General features: G+C 41.9%; 1 protein-coding gene across 2 annotated transcripts in view; it reads left to right on the top strand.

Annotated features, from left to right (window-relative positions):
* mfrp (membrane frizzled-related protein) overlaps window positions 1-15,711 on the top strand; it is a 54,568-nt gene that overhangs the window by 1,837 nt on the left and 37,020 nt on the right. Inside the window, exons 2-6 of one of the 2 annotated variants that reach the window (XM_072238178.1) lie at window positions 7,857-8,006; window positions 8,763-8,865; window positions 10,498-10,626; window positions 11,405-11,593; window positions 12,598-12,826. In XM_072238178.1, the coding sequence (XP_072094279.1) occupies window positions 7,944-8,006; window positions 8,763-8,865; window positions 10,498-10,626; window positions 11,405-11,593; window positions 12,598-12,826 (713 nt within the window). In that variant the 5' untranslated portion in view covers window positions 7,857-7,943. The remainder of the gene's footprint in view (window positions 1-7,856; window positions 8,007-8,762; window positions 8,866-10,497; window positions 10,627-11,404; window positions 11,594-12,597; window positions 12,827-15,711) is intronic. The other variant, XM_072238177.1, reaches the window with a different exon arrangement.

The following is a 15,711-nucleotide window of genomic DNA, read 5'->3' as shown; positions in this document are numbered from 1 at the left end:
CCTGGTTATTTAGGCCACATATGAAATCTTTATGAACTAATTGGGTGCTTTGGTTTCCAGGTGAGAGTATGAATAATCACAACAGAGGTACAGACTCACTGACAGATGCTGTTTAAATGTCAAAAATAGAACTTTAAGGAAAGAAATTGAATATTTGACCATTTAAAAAAAGAGGGAAGCATATGTCAGGTGTGGGTAATTGCTATCAAATTAGTCTCTGAAGATGATTATAGATATAGGGGCAAACTTAAGGAAAAACATTAGGAGGTTAATGAGGGGATATGAAATGTCCTTGGCAAGCAAGATTAAGGTGAATCCCAAAACCTTTTACAGTATATTAGAAGTAGGAGGGTAGGAAGGGAGAGCAAATACTCTTGGGGGACAAAAATGAAATGTATGTATGGAGCCAAGTGGTTATGAGTGGGGTCCTAAATGAATACTTAAGGGAGAGGGGTACATTGATATTCTGGATCATGTATCAGGAAGGAAGAAATGTTCAACATATCAGCACCTGAAGTTGGATAAATTCCCAGGGTCTGTGGGAATCTATGCCAGGATCCATTGGGAGTTAGGGAGGAGATTGCTGAGACATTAATGGAGAATTTTTGCATCTTCATTTGTCTCTGGCTATGACTGGAAGGCTGGAGGATAACAACAGAAATAAGCTAGTAAATTGTGGGTCAGTGAACTTTACACTACCAGTAAGGAAATTATGGGGAAAATTTCTAAGGGACAAGATTTATGATCACTAGGAAAGGCAAGGTCTGATTAGGAGGAGTAGCATTGTTCTGTGCAAGGGAAATCTTATACAAATCTTATTAAATTTTTAAGGAGGTAACCAACAAAATTGATAAAGGCAGGGTGGTGGAAATAGTTATAAATGGACTTTAACAAGGCTTTTACAAAGGTTCTGTTTGTTAGGCCGATCCAGAAAGCTAAAGCATGAGATCCAAGGTATGCTGACAAACTGGATCCAAAATTGATGGTGATAGGAGGCAGAAGCACTTTTTATGACTGAAAGTGATATACTGCAGGGAACGGTAGTGGGGCCTTTGTCACTTGTCCGTCGTATCCGACGAGGACAGGAAACCTGTGTGGGAGAGTTTTTAAAATGGATAAGCCATTGATCATATTGAATGGTGGTGCAGGCTCGAAGGGCCGAATGGCCTTCTCCACCTATTTTCTATGTTTTCTATTGCACTGGGGCAGTTCCACTCTCTCGGCTCCAGACGTCCAGGTCTAATGGCATGAGTAGTCATCACAACTGACATCTTCCTTGACTGCAGTGAATGGCCATGACTTCTGTGCCCTTCACTCTCCACAAAGTGTTGCAGAACCGCCTTCCTGGCCATTGGATCTCATGGCTGATCTCGTCCGCCCTGTCTGCTGGAGCCGACCTGGCGTGCTACGACAGGCATAGAAACATAGAAAATAGGTGCAGGAGTAGGCCATTCGGCCCTTCAAGCCTGCACTGCCATTTATTATGATCATGGCTGATCATCCAACTCAGAACCCTGCACCAGCCTTCCCTCCATACCCCCTGATCCCCGTAGCCACAAGGGCCATATCTAACTCCCTCTTAAATATAGCCAATGAACCGGCCTCAACTGTTTCCTGTGGCAGAGAATTCCACAGATTCACCACTCTCTGTGTGAAGAAGTTTTTCCTAATCTCAGTCCTAAAAGGCTTCCCCTTTATCCTCAAACTGTGACCCCTCGTTCTGGACTTCCCCAACATCGGGAACAATCTTCCTGCATCTAGCCTGTCCAATCCCTTTAGGATTTTATACGTTTCAATCAGATCCCCCCTCAATCTTCTAAATTCCAATGAATACAAGCCTAGTTCATCCAGTCTTTCTTCATATGAAACTCCTGCCATCCCAGGAATCAATCTGGTGAACCTTCTTTGTACTCCCTCTATGGCAAGGATGTCTTTCCTCAGATTAGGGGACCAAAACTGCACACAATACTCCAGGTGTGGTCTCACCAAGGCCTTGTACAACTGCAGTAGTACCTCCCTGCTCCTGTACTCGAATCCTCTCGCTATAAGTGCCAGCATACCATTTGCCTTTTTCACCGCCTGCTGTACCTGCATGCCCACTTTCAATGACTGGTGTATAATGACACCCAGGTCTCGTTGCACCTCCCCTTTTCCTAATCGGCCACCATTCAGATAATAATCTGTTTTCCTATTTTTGCCACCAAAGTGGATAACTTCACATTTATCGACATTAAATTGCATCTGTCATGAATTCGCCCACTCACCCAACCTATCCAAGTCACCCTGCATCCTCTCAGCATCCTCCTCACAGCTAACACTGCCGCCCAGCTTCGTGTCATCCGCAAACTTGGAGATGCTGCATTTAATTCCCTCATCCAAGTCATTAATATATATTGTAAACAACTGGGGTCCCAGCACTGAGCCTTGCGGTACCCCACTAGTCACTGCCTGCCATCCTGAAAAGGTCCCGTTTATTCCCACTCTTTGCTTCCTGTCTGCTAACCAACTCTCTATCCACATCAATACCTTACCCCCAATACCGTGTGCTTTAAGTTTGCACACTAATCTCCTGTGTGGGACCTTGTCAAAAGCCTTTTGAAATCCAAATATACCACATCCACTGGTTCTCCCCTATCTACTCTACTAGTTACATCCTCAAAAAATTCTATGAGATTTGTCAGACATGATTTTCCTTTCACAAATCCATGCTGACTTTGTCCAATGATTTCACCGCTTTCCAAATGTGCTGTTATCACATCTTTGATAACTGACTCCAGCAGTCTCCCCACCACTGACGTTAGGCTAATCGGTCTATAATTCCCTGGTTTCTCTCTCCCTCCTTTTTTAAAAAGTGGAGTTACATTAGCCACCCTCCAATACTCAGGAACTAGTCCAGAATCTAACGAGTTTTGAAAAATTATCACTAATGCATCCACTATTTCTTGGGCTACTTCCTTAAGCACTCTGGGATGCAGACCATCTGGCCCTGGGGATTTATCTGCCTTTAATCCCTTCAATTTACCTAACACCACTTCCCTACTAACATGTATTTCGCTCAGTTTCTCCATCTCACTGGACCCTCTGTCCCCTACTATTTCTGGAAGATTATTTATGTCCTCCTTAGTGAAGACAGAACCAAAGTAATTATTCAATTGGTCTGCCATGTCCTTGCTCCCCATAATCAATTCACCTGTTTCTGTCTGTAGGGGACCTACATTTGTCTTTACCAGTCTTTTCCTTTTTACATATCTATAAAAGCTTTTACAGTCAGTTTTTATGTTCCCTGCCAGTTTTCTCTCATAATCTTTTTTCCCCTTCCTAATTAAGCCCTTTGTCCTCCTCTGCTGAACTCTGAATTTCTCCCAGTCCTCAGGTGAGCCACTTTTTCTGGCTAATTTGTATGCTTCTTCTTTGGAATTGATACTATCCCTAATTTCTCTTGTCAGCCACGGGTGCACTACCTTCCTTGATTTATTCTTTTGCCAAACTGGGATGAACAATTGTTGTAGTTCATCCATGCAACCTTTAAATGCTTGCCATTGCATATCCACCGTCAACCCTTTAAGTGTCATTTGTGTCATTTGCCAGACTATCTTAGCTAATTCATGTCTCATACCTTCAAAGTTACCCCTCTTTAAGTTCAGAACCTTTGTTTTTGAATTAACTATGTCACTCTCCATCTTAATGAAGAATTCCACCATATTATGGTCACTCTTACCCAAGATTGGCCATATCTCATGACAAGATTGCTAATTAACCCTTCCTCATTGCTCAAAACCCAGTCCAGAATAGCCTGCTCTCTAGTTGGTTCCTTGACATGTTGGTTCAAAAAACCATCCCGCATACTTTCCAAGAAATCCTCTTCCTCAGCACCTTTACCAATTTGGTTAACCCAATCTACATGTAGATTGAAGTCACCCATTATAACTGCTGTTCCTTTATTGCACACATTTCTAATTTCCTGTTTAATACCATCTCCGACCTCACTACTACTGTTAGGTGGCCTGTACACAACTCCCACCAGCATTTTCTGCCCCTTAGTGTTATGCAGCTCTACCCATATCGATTCCACATCTTCCCGGCTTATGTCCTTCCTTTCTATTGCGTTAATCTCATCTTTAACCAGCAACGCCACCCCACCTCCTTTTCTTTCATGTCTATCCCTCCTGAATATTGAATATCCCTGAACGTTGAGCTCCCATCCTTGGTCACCCTGGAGCCATGTCTCTGTGATCCCAACTATATCATAATCATGTCCCTATCTCACTGGGGTATGTATATAGGTACAACTTGGATGAGAACGTAAATGGTCTGATTAGTAATTTGCTGATGATATGAACATTGGTGCAGTTGTAGATTGTGAATAAAGTTTCTAAGGGTATCTGTTGGGCAGAATGGAATTTAATCCAGACAAGTGTGAAGTAATGCATTTTGTGATGTCAAAGACAGGACATATATAGTAAATTGCAGGGACCTAATGAGTGTTGAGGGAGAGACATTGGGTGCAAGTTCATGGTTCCATGAATGATAGTAACACAGGTGGATAGGAAAATTAAAGCATTAGGTGGTACACATGCCTTCAAAGGCTGAGGCATTGAATATGAGTTGAGTTCCTCCAGCAGATTGTTTGATGCATTGGATAAACTGGATTAGTTTTCACCAGAGTGCAGGAGGCTGAGGGGTGACCCTCTAGAGGCTTATATGATTGAGGGACGTGGATAGGGTGGATTCTCAGACTTTTTTTTTATAGGGTAGTAGAGTTTAAAACTAGAGTAGACTTAAGGGGAGAGGAGAAAAATTTGAAGGAAATATGAGAGGCAGAGGGCATAGAAGTCAAATCTAACACTGGTCCCTCATTACCCCCACATAGAAACTACACATTCCTCCTCCCTCACCCTTCTCCTCCATCCTCGTTTTCAGGCAGCCCACACCCGATATACAGTGGCATGCAAAGGTTTGGGCACCCCTGGTCAAAATTTCTTTTACTGTGAATAGTTAAGTGAGTAGAAGATGAACTGATCTCCAAAAGTCATAAAGTTAAAGATGAAACATTCTTTTCAATGTTTTAAGCAAGATTAGTGTATTATTTTTGTTTTGTACAATTTTAGAGCGGAAAAAAGGAAAGGAGCACCATGCAAAAGTTTGGGCACCCCAAGAGATTTGAGCTCTCAGATAACTTTTACCAAGGTCTCAGAACTTAATTAGCTTGTTAGGTTTATGGCTTGTTCACAATCATCATTAGGAAAGGCCAGGTGATCCAAATTTCAAAGCTTTATAAATACCCTGACTCCTCAAACCTCGTCCCATCGATCAGTAGCCATGGGCTCCTCTAAGCAGCTGCCTAGCACTCTGAAAATTAAAATAAATGATGCCCACAAAGCAGGAGAAGGCTATAAGAAGATAGCAAAGCGTTTTCAGGTAGCCGTTTCCTCAGTTCGTAATGTAATTAAGAAATGGCAGTTAACAGGAATGGTGGAGGTCAAGTTGAGGTCTGGAAGACCAAGAAAACTTTCCGAGAGAACTGATCGTAGGATTGTAAGAAAGGCAAATCAAAACCCCTGTTTGACTCCAAAAGACCTTCAGGAAGATTTAGCAGACTCTGGAGTGGTGGTGCACTGTTCTACTGTGCAGTGACACCTGCACAAATATGACCTTCATGGAAAAGTCATCAGAAGAAAACCTTTCCTGCATCCTCACCACATAATTCAGCATCAGAAGTTTGCAAAGGAACATCTAAACAAGCCTGATGCATTTTGGAAACAAGTCCTGTGGACTGATGAAGTTAAAATAGAACTTTTTGGCCGCAATGAGCAAAAGTATGTTTGGAGAAAAAAGGGTGCAGAATTTCATGAAAAGAACCCCTCTCCGACTGTTAAGCACGGGGGTGGATCGATCATGCTTTGGGCTTGTGTTGCAGCCAGTGGCACGGGGAACATTTCACTGGTAGAGGGAAGAATGAATTCAATTAAATACCAGCAAATTCTGGAAGCAAACATCACACCATCTGTAAAAAAGCTGAAGGTGAAAAGAGGATGGCTTCTACAACAAGATAATGTTCTTAAACACACCTCAAAATCCACAATGGACTACCTCAAGAGGCACAAGCTGAAGGTTTTGCCATGGCCCTCACTGTCCCCCGACCTAAAGATCATTGAAAATCTGTGGATAGACCTCAAAAGAGCAGTGCATGCAAGACAGCCTAAGAATCTCACAGAACTAGAAGCCTTTTGCAAGGAAGAATGGGTGAAAATCCCCCAAACAAGAATTGAAAGACTCTTAGCTGGCTACAGAAAGCATTTACAAGCTGTGATACTTGTCAAAAGGGGTGTTACTAAGTACTGACCATGCAGGGTGCCCAAACTTTTGCTTCGGGGCCTTTTCCTTTTTTGTTATTTTGAAACTGTAAAAGATGGAAATGAAAAAAAAGTAATCTTAAAATATTTAAGAAATGTGTTATCTTTAACATTATACCTTTTGGAAACCAGTTCATCTTTTACTCCCTTAGCTATTCACAGTAACAGAAATTTTGACCAGGAGTGCTCAAACTTTTGCATGCTACTGTATATGGAGAATGAGGTCCAGCCTTACCCAGGGAAGACGTGACCCTAGGTTGGATAGTTGGGGGCAAAGGACGTGACATCCACTTGCAACACCGACTATCCCAATTGCTTTATCTGGCTGGTGGTTGCTAGGACCAGATTCCACATCATAGCAACAGCAGTCAGTGGATTTACTGCCCTCAGAAGTGTGTTTTTGGGTACTTGCTAGTGAGCCACAGATTAATTAACCTTTGTCGTGTTAAATTGGGAGCTCAATCAGTGGGAGTGATGGGGAAAGGATTTTTGTCCCCATTTCAATTCTACATAACCGGAAGGAATGAGAGAGAATTGTTTTTTCACAATAAATTCTTGATCCTACCTTCTCATACTGATTTTTGTTGAGTTCACTCACAGCAGAATTTGTTTCCCTCTTAAATAAGTCAGTGTGATTCGCTGTCAGGCTGGTTCTCTTTCATGCTTGATTCTCCCTCATATTGTCCAACTCTTGCTCATCAATTCTAATCATTCCTCGGTTTGCTTCGCCTTTGATTTGATTTCCCAGTCTGACTCTTTGGTCAAGTTATCAATCCGTTTCTCTCCTTAATTCCCTTCTAATCACGCCCTGTTAACTCTAATAAACTAGACTCAGATTAAAAGAAAACCCAACGCTATTCAGAAAGGGGGAAAGATGAATCTCGAGGTATTTAGCTGCAGTGTGACATGTGACTGGAATAAGGATAAAGAGAGACTACCACTCAGTTTTAGAGTTCATTGCTCAGAAGTATCCGGCATACACACACAGTGGTGGGAACCTTTTTTAAACGTGGCCCAAAATCTTGTATTTTATTCATCACTCAACTGGTTGAATGTATGGTGAAGTGAACACAAGGACAGCCGATCCAGGATTTAATATTTTTGAAAAATTGTAAGTACACTAAAAATTGACTTTAATAGAAAGGGGGACACGTAGAGTGGCAGAGGCAGGGGTGAAATGATAGGAAGATAGAAATAGATGAAGAGACAAAGGTTAGATGATGTAGACAAAGAGGGTACAACTGAGACAGGAGGAGGTAAATATAGAAATAGATAGACACAATTGGAGTGAGATATGGATATGGAGATATAATATAGGATGATACACAGGGAATTGTGCCCGGGAAAGGTAGAATACCAGAAAAAAAGGAAAAGAAAAGGAAAAAGAGACACATTGTTTATATGTAATTGTATGCACGAAGTGGGATAATAAATATACTTTGGAAAAGGGGTAGATTATACAAGCTTGAGACTAAGCACAATTCAAAATGCTTTTTCCTTTAGATCTACTGATGTCCTACAGGACCAATGTGTTTCAGGAAATTGCATTAGTTTCTGATTGTTATTGTTAGTTTGTCGACTTCCACAAACATGTGGGAAAGAACGGAGTTCACAGAAATCACCTTGGAAGACCCCAGGAGAGAGGACAGTAAGGTGAGAACAAAGATTTGAGTTCAAACTGATTATCTCAGTTGTTTTAATTGGGTAATCCCATCTATAAACTAATTTATTAAGATCTCAATATTTTGGGTCGCTTGGATTCAGCCTTTGTGAAATGGGATTCCCTGTTGTTGTCCTCCCTCTCAAAGTGATTCCACTAGCATCATGAGCCAAACGCAGCTAACATCAATGGTCATTCTTTTACGTGTTCACCCAAAGAATATAGACCATTCCATATTGGAAATTCACTGGAGCTGAGCTCATTTCTGACCTCTTGTTAGTATTTATATAGCTTACTGGCCAAATTCAAAAACAGCAGCCTGGCTGATTCTTCCTTCCATAGGAAAGGGTTTAGAGCAGTGTTTCCAACCTGAGGTCCACAGACCCTTCATTTAATGGTAGGGGTCCATGGCATAACAATGGTTTGGAACCCCTGGTGAAGATGGATATCGGCCAAATGTAGGCAAACTTAGATGAGGATCTTGGTCAGCGTGGACCAGTTAGGCTGAACAGCCTCTTTCCATGTTGTATGACTCCATAATTCTATAACCCAGCAGATTTGAGGCCAATTGTAGAGCCCCTGCTCACAACTATAATGCATCTCCATAAACACTTAGTATTGTTGCTTGCAAGTCTCTTTAAAAGCATTACAGCCATCAAACCTAATTGATACCATGGAATAGGTAAAAACTAAAACAGAGCAAAACGCCAAAAGATGGGAAAATAAGCTTGTGATTCGTTTGCTTTCAGACTGATTTCATTAACCCAGCCTACCAGCCCGACTGTGGAAATGAAGACCAGGGGGATCACGGAACTGGAAAGTGCCTGAAAACTAACCTGCAGAATGGATCGGGTGAGAGCAGTTCAGTGTACCTCCGTTCAGGTCTGGTTTGACCAGCATTGGTTCGGTGTTTCCCCATGATGGGGTATATGGTGAGGGGAACAGGAATGCCAGGGAGAGAGAGAACATCAGATGAGCTTGGAGAGGAAGGGAAAGGTGTTGGTCGAAGGTCAAAGGTAGAGTCACGGGGAGCAGATAGGAGGGTTATTGTATGGGCATTGAGGGTCCCATGATGTAACTGAGGGGAAGGGGGAGAACAATGCAGAAGGACAGGGAAGGAATCGGGGCTACTTTGTATGGAGGAGTAGGTAGTGAAAATAGGAATTGATCAGCGGAGTGTGGGTGTTGAGGGATCTGCTTTCTACCCTTGTTTCCATGTTGCTCAGTGAGAGAGAGAATCATCCTGAGGGCCATAGCCAGACCTATGTTTATGTCAACAGAGGCCAAGCAAGAAACGTTGATTAATGTTTGAGTTGTTCAGGGTTAGGCCATGGAAGGAGCATGCTGGAGTAAGACCTACTCTGGGGAAAAGATTATAATTTGAACACACCAGATATATATTTATAAATGCAGCCATTGTGTCCTGGTTGTTACAGCAACAGGGAGAGTTTGAATGAGGAAATTCTGAACCTGTGAACCCCAGGTACTGAAGGAAGTATGGAATCAGGCCTGGAATTTGACAGTGTATAGTTTGCAGCTGATGAAAAAATCAAAATATTAATACTTTATACAAACATTAATCCTAACTACAAGTATTAATACTTAATAGGAAGTGAAATTCACAGGTCCAGGTTCTAGATTGTTAAAATCTATTCAGTTGAATAGAAATGACCTAATAAAGAGGAAGTTATGAATGGTAGGAACAGGAATAAATAAGCCCACAGATACATGACTTCACTGAGCAAGTTATCAATCTAGGAGCAGACTCTCAAGGGAGTTATGGAAGTATTAATTCATCCAATGATGATTATGCAAGTATTCTCAATTCTTTTGGGACATAGTAATTGAGTGAACTGAGTTGAGGTGTGTGTAGATCTAATATGTTGAGTGTTATTATGTAGCCTCTTTAACATAATGAAATAAAATTTGACACTGATCCATGTAGGTAGGTATTGTGAATGTCCAAAAACTTGGTTAGAGGAACATGAGCAGAAACAGAAGTTGAGAGTAATTGATTTTGAGGGGCGGGGGGGGGTGGAATTTCAGAACTTAGTACCTTAGTAACTGAAGCCATTCCAAATATTTTGATTCCATTGTCTTATTTTCTCACCACATATCTGGATGTGTACATTAATTGATTAATGCTATGATTAGTCATTAACTCCACTATTGTTGCACCAAGTAGCAATCAGGACACTAGAAGGTGAACGATGGACTTTGCCCTTTTGATTTAAAATAATCTGTGTTCCAGAAAGGATCTAACACTGGCAGCCACTGCTCAATAACCTTAACAAATGAAAGTTGTTCCAATGCACCTCATTTCTTAAGTTATTGCTCCCTAATTTGTGGAAGAATCTCAAACAAGGATACATTTACAAGTGCAAACACCATTGCACTTGCTCAACATTGTCAGAAATTGGGAGAGGCAAAATATAAAACCAAGGTACAAAGAGTTCTTTTTTCTGAATTTGTTTCTTATTCCAGTACATGGTTCCTGGGAAACACTCGTTGGAAGAGCTGGTGTGTGCCCAGGTCCGATGTGGCTCTTAGTTATAGTTTTGGCTGTAATTCTGACCGTGACTATTGGAGGGAGTTTGATCATCTTCACTGTCCGTAAGTATTTGAATCTATCTGAGCAGATGGCAGCCGTGAGGCCTTTAACCTGGGCTGCACCACAGGAAGTGATCACCCACAGATGGTTTCAGTGCATGCTAGAGAAGATTGCCAAGATGTATTTGTATCAGATGTATATTACCATTGGGGGATAAAAGGAGCAACTAAACCCTCCTGATTGTCCCATACAAACACTGAGTGCAACATCACTTATCAATTACTCTGTTGAAGGTGATTGAATAGTCTAATTGTTCTACATGACAACTTTGATGCTCACCCCAACGACATATTAAATTATATTTCTCCAAAACTGTCTTGAAATTTCACAAATCTCACCACATATGCTGGTGATATCAAACTGGATTTATTGGCATGGAGTCTTCCACATCTATCTGAGAGAAAAGATTGGCCACAGTTCCAACAATGTAACACTCCTTGAATGTTGTATAGGGTGGGCAGCCTGATTTTGTGCTGTTGCCCCAGAATTGGGATTTGGATTTGCGATTGTCCATCTCAGAGCTGGGAATGCAACTTTTTACCCTAGCTCATGAGAGGCTCAATGACAATTTCTCAATAGTGCTCCTTTCCCTCTAGTTAGCCCATCAATTCCTCAGTCTGAGGTTGGGACTGAACACAAGGGCGCAATGTATCCTTTTCCAACCATAGTCCATCTCGGTATAATACTATGTCCCACATAATCACGGATGAAGTGCCTATCACAAAGCTCACTAGATTTGAACTTTTTCAACACTATCAAATCTCTCCTTTCTTTCTGTAGAACTGGTTATTCAGAAGTCAACAACCAATCACTCTGGGGAACTGACTGATGTGCCCAATCATATTAACAAGACTTCAACCAGTCTCTTTACAGCTTCTGCCTCTGCCTCTGCCTCTGCTTCCAGCTCTGAGAGCACAGTCCAGCTTACTCCTGGTGCTTCAGCATTCCAGACCTCAGCGTCATCACCACGTGAGTGTTGCCTCTCCTGTAAGATCTTCCATCACTTAAACAGGCCTTTGGACTGACTCAGTGTAATCTCACTGTAACGACAATCTGCTGCTGAGGCTCAGCAGATCAAGCAGATACTTGTTGCTCCCATATTCCAGTTCCTGCAGTCTCTTGTGTCTTCATGTAATCTTGCTCTCTTAATTCCTTCCATTCAGTTTAATCTCACAGATAGTTTAATTCTATTCTTCTGCTCATTCCCTTTGATTTTTAGTTTCCACTATCCTATCCCATTCTCCAATGAGTCCATAGTTTTTAATACTCCAGTCAGTCCAACCAATAGTAATCTACCTTAAGCATTTATTCCAGTCCCCCCCTCAAGGCACTTGTAGACCAATGCTACCCTCACTAAAGAAAATTTCTGCAAAGCCAATCTTTCTGAGCTCACCTTTAAATCTGTAATCTCTTGTTGCTATCTCATTGGCTAATTAAAACAATCCAGATGCTTCTCAACTTTCTCAACCCAAATGAATAAATGCAAACCTTGAGTCTCTTCTGAGGACTGCAGCTCCCACGACCCACACATTCTACTCTCTACATCCTTGATATAATTAGCTGTTTAACTTTAAATATTCTGAAGATTTCCTCTTTGTCTTTGAATTTTTTGTTGTCTCGTGCCCATCAAAATACAATTGTGTTTCCTATAAGCTTATTGAGTTATTGACCCTTAAATGGCCTGTTAATTGGGTCATCCTCTATTCTCCAGTTACACTTGTCATCCTAATATTTCAAGTGTTTTCCTTCACGTTTTATGCCGGTGTTTCTGCCAACTATTTGCCATTCCTGCTCATTTACCTTCATCCTGCTTAACATTTGCCAACATCCCAATTTCAACAAGCCTTCGTTCCTAATTGTGTTTATGTATGATTAATGAGCTCAGGATGGAGCTTATTCTTCTTTGTTCTGGTCTAATGAAGGCAGAGCACTTTCTGCACCACTTAACTGACTCTCGTGATCTCTGATTACAGTGTGTGGTGGGATCCTTCGAAACACCGAGGGCTCGTTTTCCACCCCTCGCTACCCAGCACAATACCCTGCAAACTTGATGTGCGTTTGGTGGATCTTGGTGGAACCAGGGTACGTGATCCAGTTTAAAGTTGACTCCTTAAACATCGAGGGACGGTCACCTTGTCATTTTGACCGCCTGGATCTGCATGAAGAAGAGGAAAATGGATTTTACATGCACCAGATAGCAAGGTCAGTCTATGGTCCATTGATCTATCCATCCCTTCCAAACCCTTGGAAACTATTTTCCCCTTTTCCCAGTTCTGGCAAAGAGATTAACCTGTTTTTTATTCTCAATTAAGATAACAGTTTATTGTCCTATACATGAGTCTGCAATGAAGTTCTTGCTCAAACAGTGTATACGGTAATTATAAATACAATAGAAAATAGAGAGACCAATGCAAAACAAATCCCAGAATGGTGCAAAGTATGGTATTGCAAGCTGAAATATTGCAAAAAGAATACACATATGTGCCTGCTCTGCTGAGTGTTTCCAGCATTTTCTGTTTGTATATCATATAAACAAAGTCATGTTTCAGACTGTGATTATAAAATTAAACTTGCAGCTGGTGTGACTTTTAACTGGGTTGTGCAGGAATCTCTCAGGACCGGGCTGACAGCTAATGTTAGAACTAACTAGGAAGGAGAGTAAAATTGGGCAGGGTGTTAAAACTTGCTTTGCTCTTGATCTGGTCAGTTCTCTGCTGGGCCGGTTCGGTTAAATGTTAAACATTTATCCCCTCGTAAACAACCTTTATAACATAAAACCTAGTTCTGGCTGGTTGTAATTTGCTTGGATTTTAAAGGATTAAGGACAAGCAGATGTAAAGTCTAGTCAGAGATTTATTTTTTCTTCCCCCTCTGGGACCTCTCTTTTCTCTCGTAACTTGCGTCTGATTTGACCTGCTCACGTGCATCCGCAGGCAATAACTGAGAAGCACAGTTATTCACTTACAATACTCTAAGCCCTTCCACCTCATTCTGGCAAGAGTTTTCAAAGTTCAAAGTAAAGTTATTATCAAAGTATGTATATGTTACTATATACAACCGTGAGATTCATTTTCTTGTGGGCATACTTAATAAATCCAATAACCATAATAGAATTGAAGAAAGACCTCACCAACAGGACGCACAAACAAAGATGACAAACTGTGCGAATACAAAAGAAAGATAAAAAGGAATAATAATAAATAATCAATAAATATCGAGAACATGAGATGAAGAGTCCTTGAAAGAGAGCCCATAGGTTGCGGGAACAGTTCAGTGATGGGGCAAGTGAAGTTATCCCCTTTGGTTTATGAGCCTGATGGTTGAGGGGTAATAACTGTTCCTGAACCTGGTGGTGTGGGTCCTGATGATAGATGCTGCTTTCCTGTGACAATGCTTCATGTAGATGTGCTCAGTGGTGGGGAGGGCTTAGATGTCATGTTGAATCTTCACAAACTCCTAAGGAAGTAGAGATGTTGCTGTGCTTTCTTTGTAATTATACCTCAGTGCTTTGTCCTGGGTGGGTCCTCTGAACTGATAACGCCGAGGAATTTAAAGTTGCTGACCCTCTCCACCTCTGATCCTCCGATGAGGACTATCTCATGGACCTCTGGTTTCCTCCTCCTGAAGTCAATAATCATCTCCTTGGTCTTGCTGACATTGACAGAGAGGTTGTTGTTGTGGCACCACTCAACCAGACTTTCAATCTCCCTCCTATATGCTGATTCATCACCATCTTTGATTTGGCCTTGTTACGTACCCCGTAACTGGGTTGCCAAACCAGCAGAAATGGAACGCTTGTTGGAGTCTGTGATTACTAGGAACTAATAAAGTTTTATTAAAGAAATAAGTAATACAGCACACTAATCGTAAGGATATAAATGTAACAGGTTAGCAATGATAATACACACGTATACACAGAACCAGAGTAATAGGAATCAACCAAGCTCTGTCGCAGTCTAGGGGTAAAATGACCAGTCTTAAGTGAAGCAGAGTTCAGTTTAGTACAGATCGCAATAATCGCTGTTGTCGTACTGTTGGAGAGAGAGAGAGATGCCATTTGGTTTCGGCAGACCTTTTTTGATGTCTTCGCAGTTGGTTTCGGGCAGACCCTTTGACGTCTTCTGTCCCGCTGTGGTCACTGACTGTGACCCCTCCGTTCTGGATACTATCGTTCTTCCGCAGTGAACCCGGCACCCAGGCAAGGTCGGACACACACCCCGGGTTCCCTCCGATCGTACCTTTACACCCTGTGAGCCTCTGGTCGGTTCCCACGAACCGGACCTCCAAACTCCCACCACTTGTGGGGGCACACTACTCTTTCCAGGGTCTCGTGGTGTGTCCTGTGCCTTAGCAAACCTGCTCCTTTTATCCCCCTGCTGGGGTGTCACCTGTCAGGTTCAAAGCAACCGGTCTGTCAATAGCTGAATTGTGTTTCTTTCCCGTTAATCCCTCTCTTCTCTCTTATTAGCATTTTGAATGTTTCTCCATTGTCTTATCTCTCTCAGTAGCATCATCAGTCTGGTACCTCTGCTGGGCGTCACACATGACAGCCTAAAACAGTGGTGTCCTCAGCAAATATGGCTTTGGAGCTGTGCTTAGCCACCAAGTCATAAATGTAAAGCGAGTAGAGCACTGGACTAAGCACACAGCCCTGTGATGATGGAGGTTGTGGAGGAGATGTTGTTACCAATCCAAACTGACTGGGGTCTGCAGATGAGGAAGTCAAGGATACAATTGCACATGGAGGTATAGAGCCCAAGGTATTAAAGCTTATTTATTAGTTTTGAGGGGATGATGACATTGAATGCCAAGCTGTAGTTGATAAAGAGCATCCTGATGTATGTGGCTTTGCTGTCCAGATGTTACAGGGTTGAGTGAAGAGCCAGTGAAATGACATCTGCAGTGGACCTGTTGTGACATTCGGCAAGTTGGAGCGGATCCAATTCTCAGGCAGGAGTTGATAAGCTTCATCACCAAACCTCTCTAAGTGCTTCAGATGTTGATTGATGCTGATGAATATCAGTCCCCTACTCTCTCCAACTTCCAGAAACAACTGCTGTTTCTGTGAGCTATTGGATCACTGTACA

This window comes from Mobula birostris, chromosome 20 (genome assembly GCF_030028105.1).
Source record: "Mobula birostris isolate sMobBir1 chromosome 20, sMobBir1.hap1, whole genome shotgun sequence".
Taxonomy (NCBI): domain Eukaryota; kingdom Metazoa; phylum Chordata; class Chondrichthyes; order Myliobatiformes; family Myliobatidae; genus Mobula; species Mobula birostris.
This window is presented reverse-complemented; position numbering and strand designations above follow the sequence as displayed.